The sequence below is a fragment of the Electrophorus electricus genome, chromosome 7, assembly GCF_013358815.1.
Source record: "Electrophorus electricus isolate fEleEle1 chromosome 7, fEleEle1.pri, whole genome shotgun sequence".
NCBI lineage: Eukaryota > Metazoa > Chordata > Actinopteri > Gymnotiformes > Gymnotidae > Electrophorus > Electrophorus electricus.
The window spans coordinates 18,724,765-18,745,701 of NC_049541.1; the positions used below are offsets into that span (position 1 = coordinate 18,724,765).

The window sequence follows — 20,937 nt, forward strand, 5'->3', positions numbered from 1 at the left end:
ACCTCAGGAATCTAACCTAATACCCTACCTCAGTAATCTCCCTTAATACCCTACCTCAGTAATCTACCTCAAGTGACCTCACGCTTCCCTATAAACTCAACATTAAAGAGATCCAGTTTAAAATGTCTACCTCCGGGTTTGCGTTTACACACTGATATGGGATTTATACCATGCTAGATAGTTCCACATCTCTCCACTGACATCAGACAAGCTAAGTCCAGCTCTCAACACAGATGTTCATCTTAATCCAGTTTAAACAAGCATAAGTTCATTAAAACAAACCATCCAAGCAATTAGCTCACAGTCGACCTGCTGTGCATGGGTGCATTAGCAGCGGGCTGTGGTAGCTCAGTGGTTAAGGTATGCAACTAGTACTCGGAAGATTGCCAGTTCAAGTCTCACTGTTGGCATGCTGCCACAGTTGGGCCCCTGAGCAAGGCCTTTAACTCAATTGCTCAGACATAATTGTAAGTTATTTGGAATAAAAGCATCAGCTAAATTCTGGAAATGGAATTCCCAGCAGAGTCTAACCTTCTTAAGGCTAGAATGAGCAGTCAGAAGCCACTTCTGCTTTCAGCACCTGCATTTCAGGCAGCCTCCCAAAGACAGCCCCCACTGACTCTGGATCAGCAAACGTCTGCTGCTCGTTGTCAGCAACACAGAGAAGCTGCGTTTAAATCCCCATTAGATCTGCATCCATCCAGCTTTTACACATGTGACCTGCAAATGCACGATAACACTTCAGGAAAGCTATCCCAGACATGGGCCGATAGCGTTTGTGGCCCAGTGGTTAGCAGTGCTAGTTAGAAGTGTAATAAAGTACATCTACATAAGGCTGTTTAAAGGAATACTTCAACGTTAAGGCAGGAAACAGCAGAAGAAAGTTGCAGACAGCTGGGTTTGCACAGTCCTAGTATGCCAGATCGTATCCACTCACTGCCATTCAGCCTCGGCTATATTAGCATTTTTGGCTGAAGACTTCGTGGCACCCTGACTACCATTACCTACCATCATTTGACCCAAATTCAAGTGGAGTGGTTTCCCATGTTCTGCGTCCAGAACCTCCATGGGCCTAATTCCCTTTCTTTCATTCAGCATTCCGAATTCGTAAGCTAATGCTTCGTTTCTGTAGTCAGGCAGGCGTAGGACCACATGTTATATATATCTACAGTAAGAGCTATAGGCTTTGATAAAAAAAATGCCGAATTAAACAGATTTGTGAGGTGGATTTGTGCACATTTGCTATTGATTATCTACTAAGCACACATGTTTATCCTGCCCCACCCCAACTAACAGCAGACATGGTGTAACGTATACGTGAAGCTGGTCAGATAGGCGATCGTCTCATCACGCCTAACTGAAAACATGACAGGAATGTGGATGGTTGAGTTCATTTCCTGTTGGCGTCCTTAATGTAAAGGTTTGTCGTAAAAGAAACATATGATCTCAGACACATGCAGAGTGTTGCGTGTTGCCTTCACTGCACAGAGGAAGGGGAAGGTAATGGCTTCCTGGGTTCTACGCTGACCTTTAGATCGCATGTCCACACGGGCATCACTCTAAAATGACAGCGGTCATATTGTTTTGAGTCATGCTGTGGTAACATGGATGCTTCGTGGTAAATGTGCGCGATTCGTGGAAAACCTATAGCGAACGTGCACGGCTTTGATTTGCCCGTTTTAATCTTCCAGAAGAGCAGCTCTTGTCTCCTGCATGGCGGCAACTGAGCTCGCCACGAGAGGAGAGGTGAAAGGGCGCGCCAGGCCACTCACCGGGGGCACAGTTGTCCACCAGGGCACCCAGTGCCTTGCCGTCCCGCCAGTCACGGTGGAAGTTGTTGATGGGTAGCTGTGGGACTTTGTTCTGGATCCAGCCCAGCAGGCGTTGTTTGGGCGTCAGCTTCTTGGCGTCTTCGTCGTCCTCGTCCTCCCACATGGGCATGGAGATGGAGTAGTGCAGGATGAGTGTCCAGATCAGGCCCAGGATTAGCTTCAGGTTCCCATCTACGATGGCTTTGCTGTCTGCAGACGGAGAGGGACAGCACAGCCGTTAGAAGCAAACAGAATCCACCTCACCTCCCACCTCACCTCCCACCTCTCCTCCCACCTCTCCTCCCACCTCTCCTCCCACCTCACCTCCCGCCTCTCCTCCCACCTCACCTCCCACCTCTCCTCCCACCTCACCTCCCACCTCTCCTCCCACCTCACCTCCCAGCTCACCTCCCACCTCTCCTCCCACCTCTCCTCCCACCTCACCTCCCACCTCACCTCCCACCTCGCACCTCACCTCCCGCCTCTCCTCCCGCCTCTCCTCCCGCCTCACCTCCCGCCTCACCTCCCGCCTCTCCTCCCACCTCACCTCCCGCCTCTCCTCCCACCTCACCTCCCACCTCGCACCTCACCTCCCGCCTCTCCTCCCACCTCACCTCCCACCTCACCTGTCACATACCAACCCACAGGGTGAGCCATGCCAGGAACCAGTGAGCCAAACACACTCACGCTGGTTCTTAACTTTGTGTATCTGGCACATTCATTAGGTCATAGATCACATGTTCCACTTTATGTGAGAACAAAAATATGGGTTCTAGATGTTAATGTATTAGAAACAGAGATTAAATAACAACAACAATAATATTAATAACAATGTTTAATTTATATAGCGCCTTTCACAGACTCAAGGTCACTTTACAATAAAATGGCAGAAGAACCCAGTTACTCTGCAATATTTTCAGGAGGTTAACATCCTCATAACAGTTACCAAGTTATTAAAAGTTCAGGCAGATTTTAAGACAAGGAACATATTCAAAATTCCTAATTTTTAACAGCTTTTTTTTTTCAGTAAAACTCTACACAATGAAATCTCATTTAATTGAGAAGCCTGGTGTGTGTAAATTAGAACATTCCACTGTGGATGAAACCAAATAACCCATGTCTTCAGTATACAACTTCCAGTACATTACACTGTATACAGCATTCCCAGTATATTATACCAGTATACAACATTCCCAGTATTTTATACCAGTATATAGCATTCCCAGTATATTATTCAGTGTACACCATTTCCAATATATTGTGCATGTTAAATATTTCCAAGCATACAAGCTGCACAGTGCACTGTGACTGAGGGCAAAGGTCACAGACAGGGCGTGACTCCACGCTATGGTAAGAACGTGAGCATGACCCAATAGAGCAGGTCCAGCCTCCCTCACCTGGGTGGGTGACACATGCACACACTCACTCTCACACACACACACACACACACACACACACACCTACGCACAGACACGGAAGAAGCTTGGTTCCTGCGACACATGTGTTAAGTCAGTGCTCCGACACAGAGACCCAGCTCTGTTCCGCTCCTGCTGGAATAACTACAACATCTGTGTTTGTCTTCGTTTGATACTTCACTGCCATTGTATATACACTGCAGTGTGTGTGTCTGTGTGTGTGTGTGCATGTGTGTGTGTGTGTGTGTGTGTGTGTGTGTGTGTGCCTTTGGGTCTTCATTATATGACTACTCATTCGGAGAGTTATATTGCTTGATTCCTGTATGTTTCGCCCGGTGATCTGTTCTGCAGACCTTAACGTTCATAACATGTGGATCTGGCGAGGGAGGAGGCCCGCTACACCACACGTGTGCGGCCGTCGCGTCGTGGTCGTACGCTCACCCGCACGCTCACCCGCACGCTGGGGTCTGCGCCAACCGGTGGAGTGGTGTAGAGGAGGCTGCCCTGGGCTCGCCAGTCACGCAGAGAGTCATGAGTCCGGATGGATACTACCGAACCCGGAGGCGAGCCCGAAGGCTGATGTCATTTAACCCTGGCTCTGCAGAATGAGGTCAATTTAAATAAAAAACACACACACACACACACACACACACGCAGAAACCTAAACCAGACTTCACCACAGCTCCCAGTGGGAGTGTCTCATTTGCTCTCCAGGAGCAAATTCAATGGGTTAGGAGCATTCCACTCTAATATTACTGCCAAATCAGACCAGGTCTCTCTCTCTCTCTCTCTCTCTCTCTCTCTCTCTCTCTCTCTCTCTCTCTTTTTTTCCTCCATCTCTCCAAGCAAAATTAGTCAACATTTCCATTAGTTCACCCTTTGATGTTTGATTGAAAGAATTCAGTCAAATAAATTAATATCAGAATGCTTTATGGCAATGGCACATGTGAGTATTAAAGGCTCTGGTAACATTCTGCTGTGGAAGAGGAGAAACTAATAAACAAACCAGGACCCAAACAAATCACATTTCACAAAGCTGTTTTATAGGACTAACTCACAGCTTATTAAACAGGATTACACAGTTGTTGAGTCTAATGACACCTGTTGCATAGAAACAGCATTACTCAGTGGTCCAGTCATTCACAACCACACGTCACATACACACTCACATAGGTACACACTAAAACACACACACACACACACACACACACACACACACACACACACACACACACACACACACACACACACTTAATTTACGTAACCTTAAACTGTAGCTATATTTCTGTTATTTTTTATACACCATCTAAGTCTATTGAAAACATACAGGCTCATAACCAGCCTAAAACAATGAGGATCTTATTACACACACGCACACACACATCCAGCATGAAGGAACAAGCCAGATCCTGCTCATTAGCTTTAGCATGCACTAATTTTGTCATCTAGCTTCAGTCCTTTCCTTGTGTGGGATAAAGAGTGTCTTTGTCTCCACTAACAGCGCTTATGTTTGTCCAGTCCAGGACCCGGTGGGGATTTCTGTCCTCTGTCCCTGCATCTCACCAGCAGAGACACAGAAGACATGTCCTCCGCTAGACTGCCGTCAAGAGTCTTTTCACATCTGCTTTCGTGAGAACACTGAACAGCAGTGAACGAGCTGCACTCAAACAAACGCGCTGAAGGGCAGTGTTAAGCGCACGGGGCCTGAGGTACAGGTGGCCGTTGATGCCCTACCCCACCCGCACCTCCCACAGACCGTTACACCACCACCCCCACAGGCAAGAGGGCACCACCACGAGCGTGAGGGGGCTGGTGGCCTTGGAGAAGACAGAGAGCCACCGCATGGAAGGAAGCACCGGTGCACGTCGTCGGTCGCATCAACGCTACAACTGCGTCCTTCTCCCTCCGTGATGCAGCAGCAGGCTCGGGAGAGGACAGGAAGTTGGCCCACGGTGTTTTTGCAGCTAATGCAAGCCTCTTGCAAGAGCCTGAGACAACCTAATTACTCCCTGGATACTGGACGAGGCTGCGGCCAACGTGAAGACGCAACTCTGAGAAATACAGACGATAAGGACGACGTTCAGCTGACAGGAGGAGGTGTGGCGCCCGTGGCTGCTCCTCGTTCCTCCACCAGGGGGCAGTGTTCTCTCTCTCTCCCGCCCTCTCTTAGAGAATGAATAGCAGGAAGAAGAATGTGTTCAGGCAGGCAGCTTCAACACCACAGCCAGGGCTTGTTCCTGTGGTGTGTTTGTCACACGACTTGGGTGACAGTCTAGTGTTGCCAGGGGTAACCAACCAAACCATACTCTTCCCCTGGGCCTAGGGGAGTTGGAATGGCCACCATGTTCTTGGAGGAGGCAGGGACAATGGAGCAGTGTGTGGAATAATGGGTTGCCTCTAGAAGCATTCAGACATTCAGATACCCCCCTCCCCACACACACACACAGCAATACACAAATGAACCAATGTACACATCCTCCAGTGAAGAGTAGGCTCAGTAATGGGAGGGAGAGAGGCAGAGAGAGGCAGACAGACAGACAAGCAGACAGACAGAGAGACGAGGGAGATAGGAGCAGGGTGGATCTCTGTGCTCTTTAAATGTACTCATTTGTAAGTGCAAGCTCCCCTGTGTACTGTAAGACACCGCATCAGCTGAGAACTCCACATTCAGCTTCATTCAGGATCATCACACTGCTCTAAACATCTCACTGACACACACACACACACACACACACACGTACACACATGCTCCAAGGGGCTGGACACACTCACTCCAAAGGAATGGTTATTTCTTTTGGACACGGACTGTATTTGCTCTCCTGATGGGTTTGGGATGCAGAGACATCCTGTAGCCCTCACAAGTACCTCTTTGATGTCTCGGAGGGAACCCTGGGTCTCCTCAACTGGGCTCAAATATCTAATCTGGGAACAAAAACTTTCAGATTTTTCAACTTTAGAGTAACAGTCCCCCAATGTGTTCCAATTACTGCATTTCTTCTTCTTTTAAAAGATGACAGATCTCAAAGTGTGAGTTTGTCAGCCCACTTTGTCAGACTGCACAGGGGGTGGACACCCAGTACTTGGGGGAGGTAGCGGCCTGGATCGCGTCCCAGTCACGGCCCGGGTCACGGCCCGGGTCACGGCCCGGGTCACGGCCCCGGTCACAGCGAGGAGGGAGCGAGAAAGAGGACGATGCCCTGCATGCACCATCACCCTGCGCACGCTCACACAGGCCAAGAGGAGATAGGGTTCCCGTTATCTCCCTTTCTCCAGGGGAACGCTTTCACACTCATACAAAACATGCTGAGTCCCGTGGACACTCAGCTAATCAGATCGCCCCGTGCGCGCGTGTGTGTGTGTGTGTGTGTGTGTGTGTGTGTGTGTGTGTGTGAATATGTGCCAATGGCATCCTGAAGGCAAAGTTCACTGTGAAAGGAAAAAGTGTTTCCATTACTGTATCTCTCCAACAAAAGAAAACAGGAATGGAGTGAGTGAGGGAAAAAATGATGAGAGAGGAACAGACAACAGCATGAAACTCACTTTTTCCACAGGATTTCCCAATGACAATGGAATCATGTTGGACACACACACACACACACACACACACACACACACACACACACACACACACACACACACGGAGTACCCTGCCCCAAGCATCAAACTCTTGCCGGATGTCCTCTGAGATAGCTGGGAGCGTATAACAGCTGTGCTTCTGTGCAGATACAGTACAACAGATCTGCACACGTTAAAGAGAAATATCACACACAGATGTCAAGGAAAACGTGTTGCTGTTACCAATTACACCAGCAAACATAAGAAAATAAACACAAGAAATACTGACTAAAACAGAAGTGAGATTTAAGCACTCATTTCCATCACAGACACATTAGCCTGGACAGTCATGTTATTTTTGGCTGGCCTACCAATTTTTTAGATTTAGATTTTCCTAAACCCTTGTATTCACTCAGCAGTCAGTAGTACACCCCACACACACACCCATACACCCCACACACACCCCCTTTTCTTCCCTAAGCTGTCTGTAGTACACCCCACACACACCCACACACACCCTTTTCTTCCATAAGCTGTCAGTATTACACCCCCCCCACACACACACACACCCTTTTCTTCACTCAGCAGTCACCACATGAAAAGCTCCCCTTCCATTGAGAGGTGTGTTCAGTATAAACATGCTAGAAACGCAGAACAAGCACCATAAACAGCATTTTGTATGCTTTGTAGTGTAATTAAAATGACGCTATTTTCATGCAGTCTAGCAGCCTTAATTCAAGCTACTGGTCATCTGTCTTTTCCTGTGAGGACAGAGCATGTTTGTGTGTGTGTGTGTGTGTGTGTGTGTGTGTGTGTGTGTGTATGTGTGTGTGTGTATGTGCGTGTGCGTGTGCGTGCGTGTTCATGTGCGTGCGTGTTCGTGTGCATATGTGTGCGTGTGCATATGTGTGCGTGTGCGTGTGTGTGTGTGTGTGTGTGCGTGTGCGTGTGTGTGCGTGTGCGTCTGCCACAGCACTGACAGGTGGAGGGTCACCCCACACACCCCATATGCAGGCCAGCTGCACACCCACCCCTCGCAGTGTTGTTCTCTGAGCAGGAGTGTGTGTTCATCAGACTTCTGTCCCACTCTCAGAGAGAACTAAACCCAGGAGACGTGTATGGTGATGCCCGAGTACCGCCGGGACTCTCCATTCATCAATGTCCGCGCTCTACACACACGCACGGAGCCGTACCGCAGCGCGGTGGGTGAGCACGGTGCGGGCCGAGATCCCATTCCAAACACACACCTCACACATGCTGCAAAAGTGTCAAAGGGAGTTTGGCAGCAAGAAAAATGGGCTCCACATGGAGGTCTTTATGCACACACTCACTCACTCACACAAATACACACACGAGCATGCATCAGTCAGTACATCAGTTGAAGCTGAACAGGTGGAGGGGCTGATGTCCAAACTATACCAGAAATGTCCATCAGTGTCTCAGAGACAACATATGCTCCTGTCCAACCTGTGATGACCACAGACAAGGGGTTAATGTACACACACACACACACACACACACACACACACACACACACACACACACACACACACACACACACACACACAAGCAACTGACAACCTGTTGCATTCAGCATACACACACATATAGATACACACATACACACACACAGACACACTCAAACCCCCCCACACATTCATACACACAAATACACACACATAAAGGTTCAAAAGGGCTGGACCGGCAGCTGGATACATCTCGGGAGGGTCATTTAGGCTGTCAGGCGCTCCGCGAACTCCTGTTCCAGTCAGAACAAGCTATCAGAGCCAGAAAAGATCCCTCAGACACAGTGAGGTCAGCCCTTGCTGCCTCATAAATGCAAGGACCTGTCTCATTTAAGAGACCATGACATGTCTGCTCTCTTACAGCACATAACAAGCACACGGCTGCTCTACGTGGTACGTGCTCCTGGTGTTCACACACACACACACACACACAGTCATCCAAATGCATGTGACCACAGAGCCCAGGCCGTGTGATTACATGGCACCCTCCCTTCCTAAATGGAAGGATGAAGTCAAAACCCCTGCCTCATGTGCACAGTTCCCTGAAAATCAACACACACCACACACTAATCTACCAAACACGGCACACACTAATGGACCAAACACAGCACACAATAATCTACCAAACCCAGTACACACTATTCTACCAAACACAACACGCACTAATCTACCAAACACAGCACGCACTAATCTACCAAACACAGCACTCACTGACTAATGTGTCGGCACTCAGCAAAATGACCAAAACCCAGTAAACACTAATCTACCAAACCCAGCACACACTAATCTACCAAACAGAGCACACACTAATCTAACAAACCCAGTGCACACTAACCTATCAAACACAGTACACACTAATCTACCAAACTCAGTACACACTGATCTACCACACACAGCACACACTAATCTACCAAACACAGCACACACTAATGTGTCAGCAAAACAGCCAAATGCAGCATTTTAACAGCAGGATTTGGTCAGGGGGCAGTTTAGGACTGTTTGTTCCCCCACAGGCCCTGGACGTCCTCATAGTGCAACAGCGAAGGAGCGCCACTCCTGTGTAAACATGCTTGTAATAACTGTCAGGCAGCAGGAGCTGTGGGGGAGAGACACAGAACCCCCCCGATGGCTCCCCCCACACCCCCGGGGGGGTCCCACAGGACGGGATAACTGAGCAGCTGCTGGAGGAGGACGTTGCGGGAGGATGGAGACGCTGGCCCCGGCTCTCGGCCCTGTTCTCTCTCTCGGCGCGGTGCTGTTGTGTTGAAAGCTCTATCCAGATCGTGACCTGGAGTCTGGCTGTGGTCTCAGCACGGGTGTCGGGCCACGTGGTCTCCTGGGGGAGCGGCAACCTTCTTGGAGGTGAAGGTCTGGGGTTTTCTGACAGCTCTGGGCGGAGGTGCGCTGAGGGAGGGATGTGGTGTGTAATCAGCAGAGGGGACATTCCCTTCCTCCGGTCAGCTGCCACAGCTGCTAATGACAGCTGATGGGGTCAGAGACATACAATCACACACACGCCCGCATGTACACACACGCCCGCATGTACACATAGCACTAGACATAAACACACAACAGTGTGCATGGGCTCTAGACACACACATGCATGTGCATGCACAAGCGACTACACACACACACACACACACACACACACAGGCTGTCTACTTGCAGCGTTCTTTCACCCCCACCATCATCCAGGGCCCGGACAGAGAACGCTTTGTCCTGGTCTCCTCTCATGTAGCCTGGGCTAGGCCTCAGATCACTGCCCCCGGCGCTCTGCGCCGCTGGGGCACAGAGAACAGTGCCATGGGCTTAAATGGCACTCACCATGACCAGACACCGCAAACACTCGCACTCCAACAGTACCTTCATCTGTCTTCTACAGGAAGCTGCTCACAAAGAAAAGAATGGGAACGAAATAGTTTATATGCATCGGGTGTGTTGTGCAGCCCCGCAACAGAATCAGCAGCTGAAAAACCCACAAGTGAGCTGTCCCTGTCCACTCAGTGAGCTGTCCCTGTCCAATCAGTGAGCTGTCCCTGTCCACTCAGTGAGCTGTCCCTGTCCAATCAGTGAGCTGTCCCTGTCCAATCAGTGAGCTGTCCCTGTCCACTCAGTGAGCTGTCCCTGTCCACTCAGTGAGCTGTCCCTGTCCACTCAGTCCAATCAGAAGGGCTTCTGAACCACCCCATAAACCCACCCAAACTCCCAATGAAACAAGCCCAGGAGGGACTGCAGTTCCTCTATAATTCCTCTCCTCTGATCAACATAAGAGGCAGAGAAGCAGGTATTGTAGATGTGTTCTACTCATGTTCTGAGGGGGACACAGCAGAGAAAGCACAAAGAAGCAAATACGCACAGCACTTCAGAAACAGTCTCCATGGAGCAGTGCGGAGAACTCAACATCTGTGTCTCGTGACTCTTGTGCTCGCTCGCACACATATACGCACACGCCGCAAAGCACCTGGAAATGATCCTAAGCATGTAATCTAACATTCACCTTTAAAAGCTTCTCTTACTTTCCAAAGGCTCACCAGACGCACCAATCTGCTGCTTCTGCTTCACAGCAGAAGATGGGTCTGTTTTTGTGTTGGGGCTTTTTTTTACTTGCTTTGCCCCAACCTGGCAACTCAGGGTCAGGCAGCCAATAATCATTAGTCTTTCACCGACAGCCTTCTGGGCCTGACGCCTTGGCCACCAGACCTATCCCTGACCTATCCGCCAGCACTGAGCCTGTGGTCATTCATACCCACACTGAAAAAGCCGTCACAAAGCCGGGCTTGTTTACAATGACACATTTGGGCACTAAATGGATTTGCCACATGGATTCCCTGCGTTTGAAACACCATTAAACTCCCAGACTATGAAGAAAGCAGATAACGGAGTCTGATTAGTGCCAAAGCAGTAACAGCAATGACGACCGCGTCGCCAGTAACGCCAGTGACAACCACGTGGCCAGTATGGCCAGTATGGCCAGTATGGCCAGTATGGTGACTGTGTCCTTCATCTCGCCTATGCGATCCCAACATGCCATCCATCATGTCATTCGACCTTGTGACAGCTGCCGATGATGTCGCAAACCACCTGCTACAGCAGGACAGATAGAGTGACATGTCACAACCAGGAAGTCTCCAACACGAAAATACACACACATGCACATTCACTCACACACCACGCACACACACGGAAGCTATCCAGGACCAATTTGTATATTCTGAATTATTGATTTTTCAAAGTATATAAATACTGATTTGAAAACTGTATCCTCACAAAAATGCTTAAATAAATAATGTCTAAATCAATGATGGATTGGATTTAGTAATGCATTGTTCTTAGTTCCTGTTTTCATTCATGGTTACGCAAGGGAGAAATTTAACCCGGCTGACATATGACAGTGTCTGACAGAGATGACCCCAAAAGCACTCAGGACAGGTGTCTGTGAAGAGAACAGCTGTGAGTTGAGTTCCCAAAATCAGCAGAGCAGGCCCGCCTTGTTAAGAAGTTTGTTTAAACAGTGTTCAGAGCTTGTGCTGCTTCAGGGAAACCCCATGTCATGAAGCATGCCATGCACACGTGGAAAAGTGGAGAAGCTAACTGGAAAAGTGGAGAGGCTAACTGCTTTGTCACTGGCGCACTTAAGAAGCTGTGTTTGTGTAGACTCGATCTACAGCTGCTAAAAACACATAACCCCCAGGACGTTACATTTTGGAAACTGCATGCCTGTGAACAGGCCAAATAGGGCCCTAGTAAGGTTTGCTGTTCCGTCAGCCAGTTTTCCACATTAGCTTAGCCTCAGTGTGCCTAGGAGCCCTTAGCGTGACCACTTTCAGCTGCTCTCCCAGTGTCATTTGAAGAGCTGCTTTTCTGCCCCTGTATAGACACACTGGCGTCTGGAGTCGGCATGAAGAGAAGGCAAAGCAGAGGCTCCCCGCTCAGGACCCCAGTCAAGCGCAGCATACCACCATCGTCCAATCAGGGAACACTCTCCAGACCGTCATTCCCTGAATATTCAACCGTTTCACCTGCTTCTAATTTCACTTCACATATAGAAACTGTTTGCCTCTCTTTGCTCGTTGTGAGGTACTGCCACTGTCTATGCACAATGCACTGAGGTTTTCTGTATTTGGATCTCGCGTTTATGACCCTGCTGTTTTCAACTCTGATTTTTGGATTTGCACTGGTTTCTTTTGCCTTGGTTTATTGCTCTCTGGGTTTGCTCTGTTTCTGGTCCAGTTCCGCTCTCTGGATACCCACTTGGGTGGTTAATCATCTTGTGCTGGTTTTGACCCTCACCTGTATTCCGCCAATGTGTTTGGTTTGCACTATTACAAGTACAACTCTACTGACTTATTTTTACACAAGCGTCTGGCTGGCTTTGTCCTGTTACACTACGTTTGCAATCATGCCACATAAAACATCAAAAATTCAAATCTACTGACAATTTATTTACACCTTACACAAAGGAAGGTTTTATCATCTGAGATCTGAGGAAGGATACACAGAAGCCAAATACCCACAAACACATATATGGAGGCATATTGTTATCAAGTACAAAATGTATTGAAAGATGCTAATATTTGTTCTTCACAAACTAGATGTACTGAGCCCACATAAATTAAATGCAAAACTAGTAGCAACATCAGTTATCATTTCACAATACTTCTTTTTAGAAAATGTTCTAAATGCAATCTCATGATTCATGTTTAAGGTTATGCAAAAATAGTTCACAAGAATAAAAATTACTTATTTTGTATGCTTAAAAAAAAACCTCAAGGGAACTGACTAGTGCCAGATCAATAACACTGAAAAACAAAACAAGGATTGATAAAATGTGAATAAACAGAAGTCCAAACGCTAAAAGCTTATATGAAAACATGCAATCTCTGATCTTTGTTGTTGCTCATAATGCTTTCACGTACACATAGACCAGAGCCAGAGAGCCTAACAGAACAGAAGGTTCCTTCCTTCCTTCCTTCATGAGATGACGCTACATTATTTCTAATGATAAACTGAAAAACAGAACAGAGGTTGGGGGGGAGGGGGGGGGGCAATCAAACTGAGACAGAATATGACAGTGTGTGTGTGTGTGTGTGTGTGTGTGTGCTTGTATGTAGGGGGTGTTCTCTCCATTCCACTCAAACATTCCATTCAACTGACGAGCCCCTGACACATGGTAACAATTAGAGACAGTGTTGCATGAAAGGAGTGGGAAGACGCAAATGGGAGTACACGGTATCTGGGGTGAGCTGTACCTCGTGAAAGCACAGCTATATACTGTAACTGAACAGGATCCTGATTCAGTTTATTTGATCAATTAGCCAAACGAATCCTGCAATTGCTTCAGAATAAAACCCTAATAAAATCACCTCCATAATAATACACTCTTAAACTCTTGACAATGCAAAAATTGGTCTTTGGAATGACGTGCAAATTTATTAGAAATAAGAGATTGAAATATCACATTTCCGTGAGTATTCATAGCCTTTTACGTTAGTTGCGACTGAGCGCTGGTACACCCTCTGTGAGCAATGGGCATAACTTTGCTGTGGAAAGTACTGGGGACAAGAACGTAGACCAGGTGTTGCACTCAGTTCGGCTGCTCCTCCAATTCACGTCCCCTTTAAGAAATCAAGTCCTCAGGCAGGCACGTTCACCGAAAAGAAATCAACACTGGGACTGAAAAGAGGTTTTTTGCTAACTTTATGGCTGCATTTTTCAAGTCTATTGGCACTGAATAATACAATATGTATCAACAATATAGTTTAAAATATATTTGTTGTACAATAGTTGTACAACTATTTATTTTGATGAAATAATTATTTCTTTCATCAAATGTTTATTTTTGACAGCATGTCCTTAATTGGAGTCCACCTGTGCCTAATTGAACTGAATAGACATGATTAGGGAAGGCACACACACCTGTTTATGTAGGGTATCACATTTGATGGCATCGTAGTGAGAAGTATGCCATGAACAAATTCTCCATACGACTGTGAGACAGGATTATGTCCAAGCACAGATCTGGGGAAGGATGCAGGAACATCTCTGCAGCATTGTAAGTGCCAAAGAACATAGTAGCCTCCATCATTCTCAAATGGAAGACGTTTGGAACCACCAACAGTTTTCACGGATCTGCCATCCAGCCAAACTAGAGACAAAGGGATTTGATCTGCTAGGCAGCCAAGAATCCATTGGTCACCAAGAATGAGATCCAGAGTCCCTCTGCGGAGATGGGAAAACCTTCCATAAAGACATCCATCAGTGTAACACTGCACCAAGAGTGGCCTGATAGAAGGTACATTATCCTCTAATGTAGTGGTTCCCAAAGTGACCATATTGCACAGGGGGGGTTCCAGCAAGCTACATGAAGCAAATGATGTGTCAGAGGGGGGGCTCAAATTATTCTTTTTTCTATGCAAAATGGGGGGGGGGGGGGGTAGGCACCATGGAACAAAGCTTGGGAACCACTGCACTAAAGCAATATCCTTTGGTCTGATGAAAAGAAGATTGAACTATTTGGCCACAAAAGCAAATACCAAGTGTTGAGCACTTCCTCATTAATGCTTTCCCTACAGTCAAACAAGCTGTGGGGAGGTTTTTCTATGTCAGGGGGACTAGTCAGGATAGAGGGAAAGAGGGATATAGAAAAATATACAACAATCCTAGGTGAAAACATTTTCTGGAGTTCCTAAGATCTCAGGCTGGGAGGAAGGTTTACATTTCAACAAGAGAACAATCAGAAACATCACACAAGAAGCACAGGATTGGCTTGGTTCTGTTAAAGTCATGGAGTGGCCAAGCCAAAGCACGAACCTGAACCCAACGGAACATCTCAGGAGACATCCGACATGGCTGGGCACCAACAATCAGCACCAAACCTGGCTGAGCTTGAACAATCCTGCCAAGAAGAATGGGAGAAATGTCCAACGGAAAAGAGTGCCAAGTCTGTGGGATCATTCCCAAGAAGACTCAAGGCTTTCATTTCTGCCAAAGGTGATTTAAATACTAAGTGAAGGGTCTGCAAACTAAATAAAACAATGCCATTTCTTATTTAATAACCTACATTTACAAGACATTCCAAAATCTGGTGTTTATTTTGTCAGTGAGGAATACTGTGTGCAGACTGATGAAGGAAATTATTGAGTTAAATATTTTAAGACGAGTCTGGAAAAACACCAAAATGTGGAATACTTGAACAGATTTTAAAACTTTCTGTATATGCTGTACATACATAAATATTTCCTGTTATTCTGCAGTGTACTGTAGCCCATACTAGAGTTTCCCCTCGGCATCACCTCAGCCCATTACAAATCCACAAGAATTCCAACACCTCCACGCACACACTTTCGTAAAAACTCCAAATTCAAATTCCCTTTCAGCACACTCTTTTCTCCACCACAGAGTCCGCAGGAGAGAGAGAGAATTCCCTCATTCCCTTCTTATTATCTCACTTCATCTCAAGTCTTAATTCCCATTGTCTTGCTCCCCTCTAGACATGCTACAAGTTCCTACGTTTAAATTCTGACCAGCAGCGGCCTCCCATGAGTCCTTGATATGACACTCCTGTTTTGCTTTGCTGTGTCACCTTCCTCAGATATCCACTTATTAGCAGTGCTGCAGACAAAAAATATTGTAATTCAGCAAGATAAAATTGGGTTTGTTCTGGCATGGGGGAGAAGGTTTCGTGAGCTTTCAATTCATTTCCAATTGGATGGCAAATGTAAATGTATAAGTTCATATAAACAAAGCGCACATGAAAATATGGATCCTTCAATTTCCTGGTTCATATCAAGAACACTTCACGGTGCAAAAAAAGAAAAATTGTGACGTCACATCAGTGACTCGGTGCATCCAGGCGTTCCAAGTTCCTGGAAATCGAGGCTGCTCAGTAAGTAACCCCTGAGCCTTGTGCCCTGTCCACGCCATCGTTCTCTGTCCCTCTGTGTCCCTCGACTCTTCCCCCATCCCTGTGGCTCCCCATCTATTTTCAGCACCTGTTAGTGGACCGATCCAGAGTCCAGCTGTCTGTGCATCAATCACTCTCTCAGGAAGGGCCTGACGCGGACGTTCTAGACTGAAACCTCCAGCACATCACCGCTGCGAGGTTCTGTCACTCGGTTTTATACCGTCTAGGCAAAAGAGACCCGGGTCACTTCTGTTTCTGCACAAAGAAAAGCCACCAGATGTGATAACAGATCGAACAGACACCCTGTGGCACAAAAATGGCCATAAGCAGTAATCAGCGCTGTGTGTATATCAGATGTACAGGTTTCTTCTGCATGTGTTTGCAATAGTTAGGTTTAAAGTCCCAGAGAATATAATGAAAAGACTTTAAATGTTGGTTTTGATAACACCTTGTATGAACCATCCGGCAAAGTCTAAACGATAAGAACAAGCTAGAAATGTGGTCAAATGTTCGAAAACCCATCAAATTCTCCGATCGGATCCGAAAAGTGTCCAGGGTGAGCAAGCTTGCTTGACATCCCTCTGTCCAGGACTCCCAGTTGGCTACGCCACGTAAACAGAGCTGTAAACAATGGTGCAAACCGCGAGAGTTCCTACATGACCAACCCTACTTCTGCTGATGCTAACCGTGTAGATGCAGAGAATGATGATATCAGGCTACGCTTGCTAGGCTGGCTTTTGCCTGCTTGCTTGCTGTAGCTCATCAGGTTGATCGAGTTCCCACACATTCAAGAATGAAGGCATAGTTTTGATAAAAGCTACATAGGGAAGGATGCGTGATATCAGCCCTGTGATTTGTGTGGGACGCCAATTAGGGTCACCATATTTGCATGCAGACAGTCACAAATAATTCATACACAAATATCGTGTGCCAACAAGCCCAACATTAACTTAATTAGAAATTTAGAAAGTAGTCAGAGATTTAAGTTCCCTGGAGCTATAATAGTGTTGGATAACCCATGGAAGTAGTGTTTCCTGTCGAGCTAGCTCCCATGTGACATGGCACCTTCCATTTTGTCTGACTGGTGGGGTGAACTAAAGCCTTTCCTGCTTCTCTGTCACTCAATACTCTTAGCCTCACAAAGGACTCCATGGCAGGTACCCTTCTGGAAGGTTCCATCTCTTCACCAGCGGCAGCCAGGCTCTGTGTGTGTGTGTGTGTGTGTGTGTGTGTGTGTGTGTGTGTCAGGGTCTGAGTCTGCTGACCTATTTTCCTATGCCCATTCACCATGGCCACTGCCAGACACTCATCCGCTTCAAATCTAAAGTTATGTCTTTCTATTTTCCCCACTACTACAGTATTCATAGTCTTCCTCCATACTTCCTCTTCATTTCATCCTCCTCCAGTTGGTCTTCATCACCTCTCCACTCTCTCTCACCATTTTTTAACTCGTGCAGCATGCGCATGTCATCAAACACTCAGCCTGTCAAACACAGATCCAGGCTGGATGACCTGCCTGCTTCCGGACTAACTCAGGCAACTGGGGCGATCATTGCTGTGGTTCTGTTTGGATCCTGGCTGGCAGAGGGCACACACACAAACACACACACTGCTGCTGAGTGGAGCTCAGACCAGGAGCTTTACATCCTCCTGCCTCATTACCGCTAAAATCTGTCTCAGTGTCAATCTCAATACATGCAAATCTAATTTGCCTCCATGATTGTCTATGCATATCCGATTATGAACTTAAAAACTTTACACTTATTAATGAGTTCATATATATGGAGTACAGTTTCTGGTTTCATTACATTTCTTCTTTTAATAAAGCAAAGATGTTGCTTGGTTATTAAGGCACATTCGCTGTACTCAGCTCTATTCCCATTATCTGCTTCCCCTAAATAACCTGCCATTTAACCCCGTAACCCCGGTAACCTGCACAGCAACAGTCATTGTTGGTGTCAATCAATTCCATTCAATTATCATTCCACGTCAGAAGTAAATTTCCAGATAAAGTGATTCCCTACCACTACACTCTCTGACTACACACTATAATACATTAGGTATTATAGTGCATCTTTTGCCATGTACAGCACACGGTCTGAGTCTAGCGCTTTGTCAGGGATCAGATTCTGAAAACAGGACCACCTCTGGACAAATAGTTTTGGGTGACACACCACTGTCAAATCAGCTATGACACAGATGCAGAAAAACTCTGCTGACACACACACAAACTCAATGACCAGCACGCCATAGTCGGTGGCACTGCTGTACGGAGAACGGTCCACTACTGAATAGCCTCCAGTCTGCGGTAGCGCAGTGGTCAGAAGGGAGCGGAATACAGCCCGCTAAATGAACGTGGAAGATACGCGTAGGCCACCTACACAAGTGTGGTCACGTGCTGAGTCTAGAGCTCCATGTCTCAAACACACCCTCAAGCAGTACGCAGACAGCTTAAAATCTTTCCTTTATGTGTCACGTCAAACCGATATGGAACCAAAAAAAAAAAAAATGGTGCTGCTGTTCTTGGCCAACATAACATAGAACACACACACCCCGCAATACCCGTGACCCGCGCGTCTACCACCTTGCTTAGACGCAGTGGCGCGCATAAAGAGCTACAGCGCACAAGCGCGGAGAGAACGTTTACGAGTATGACGACACGCGCGCGCGCTTCAAGAAATCTTCGCTACGTAATAGTAACAGACCAGGCTAATCATTCATGTAAAAATGAATAACGCTTGAAAGTTTGCTTAACAACCGTACTGTACACGGATGCTGTTGTAAACGTGACTAAAGGACGCCCCCTAGTAACTAGAAACGCTACCTCAACTTTCTACCGTGAAGACTGGTATGAAGAAACGGATTCCACTTACCTATCGACACCAGCTTAATATGCTCCCTTTCGAGGAATTCCAGCGCAACTGACACGTTTTCCAGCTTCATCTGCCTGAAATTTGGTCTGGCGTGGTACTTTCTGTACATTTTCTTCTGGCTCAAAACTTCGAGAAGTCCTATAAGTTTGAGCCCGTCGCTCAGGTCTTTCTGCAGGTCGACGATCTTCTTGTTTATGCATTTCAGATGCTCGTTGCACCACCTGGTGAAGGTGTTCTGCTGGATCTTCTTCCAAGGCGCGTCCTCCGCCAGGTCCTTCTCCGTGGCCGGCATCTCCTCGTCTCCGTCCTCGCCGTTGTCGGTGCCCTGGTAGTACAGCGGCGGCGGCTGCTGCTCGCAGTACGTGTTGTTGCTCATCATGTTTTCGCCTTTCGCGAGCCCCCCTTTTATACCGTGATCCGTGAGGCCGGTGCGCGCGTGAGACGTTACCGCAGGCGGGGGAGCGGGGCAGTACCGGGTGCGCACGTTCCCGGAGAAGGAAAAAACAGAAGGACAAAAGTTTTGAAGTTGGAAGCGTGTTGGGGTGGGAAAGGCAGTAAAACAGGCCAGTGATTTTCTCCGCTCCTGCGAGTTCTCAGCTTTGTTCAAGCGCGCAGATACGGCGCTGAACGAGACTTCGAGTTTCCTCTCCAACACAAGCGGTCCCTGCTTCGCATGAGCTGCAGCCCGTAAGATGCGAGGCTTCGCTTGCCAAACAGACGCACACGAAGATATTCACTTAGAGGAAAACTGAAGAAAAGAAAAAAGAAACAACTGAAAGGAGAGGAGACCGACGCACGGCGGCGTGTGGAGCGCGGTCCCCTGTATCTGAATGATTAAATACAGCAGGAGGCTGGAGAGGGCTTTAAAAATCCGAGACCCTCCAGCTCACGTCAGTCCGCTGGAGTTCTCGGTATGCCGCTGTCATCATGACCATATACAACTGTGAGATGGGGCAATTCTCTAATCTGACTAAAGATACCCCTGCAGCGCCTGATTGGGCGAGGCGCGCGACGGGGACAGGCATTGGCTGCACCCCCACGCGCCGCAGCAGTCGGGACAGTTGCCGGTATTTTTAGGCATCCGAAATTGGGCGCAGGGGCGCTCGAGCTACAGGCTGTTGTAAAAAGTTTACACCGACTTACTCGCTCAACAGTTAAAACCGGGAAAAGCAAATGACTGCAGAATATTATAGGTGGAGGTGATACGTTTAATCATGGCGTGCTAAATACATGTCAGAATGCAGAGAACATGGGCTCTATGCACTTTATTTATAGGTTTTCTTTATTAATATAGACTATGGTCTCTTTGATGAACCATTTCTAGAGCATTAAATCATCTCTGTGAGGCCCGCAGACTGTTTCAGAAACATCTTCTTCGGCTTCTTAATATGTTCCTTTACGTATACAGCCGATGAACGCAACATTTATCAAATGCTGGCCAGAATATATTTCTAACAGACATTTTTCTAGAGGTGCATGCCAAATAGGGCCAGAGTCCATAGCAGACCCTGATGAGTGAATCTGTATGATGTGCTCTGATGAACAAGATATCCCTCTAAATCTCTGGAGCACAATGGCTGTTGGACAATTAGGGGCTTTAATTAGGCTTATTTATTTTATTTACCTTGAAATACATTAAAATCCACAGTGACCGATGACGTCGGCTGTGATGTCATAATTTTAGATGGAACATTACAAGACGTAAAAATTCCAAGGCACATCAACATTTTTCTTAACAGTCCTGATGACAGGTGCTAAGAAGCTATGTAGCTCCTGACACATTTGTTAGAGAGAGCCATGGCTGAATTAACAGCAAAGGTCTACAGCTAGCCTAGGACCTCCCCAGTGCATCGG

At 47.2% G+C, this 20,937-nt stretch overlaps 1 protein-coding gene across 11 annotated transcripts in view; it reads right to left on the reverse strand.

Moving 5' to 3' along the window:
* flncb (filamin C, gamma b (actin binding protein 280)) overlaps positions 1-20,026 on the reverse strand; it is a 53,864-nt gene extending 33,838 nt beyond the window's left edge. For 6 of the 11 annotated variants that reach the window (XM_035528252.1, XM_035528257.1, XM_035528256.1 and 3 more), the window contains exons 1-2: positions 19,084-20,026; positions 1,773-2,021 (exon numbers count right to left, since the gene is read on the reverse strand). In XM_035528252.1, coding sequence (XP_035384145.1) covers positions 1,773-2,021; positions 19,084-19,462 — 628 coding nt within the window. In that variant the 5' untranslated portion in view covers positions 19,463-20,026. The remainder of the gene's footprint in view (positions 1-1,772; positions 2,022-19,083) is intronic. The other 5 variants (XM_035528260.1, XM_035528255.1, XM_035528259.1 and 2 more) reach the window with 1 other exon arrangement.
* Positions 20,027-20,937: the final 911 nt, after the last annotated feature.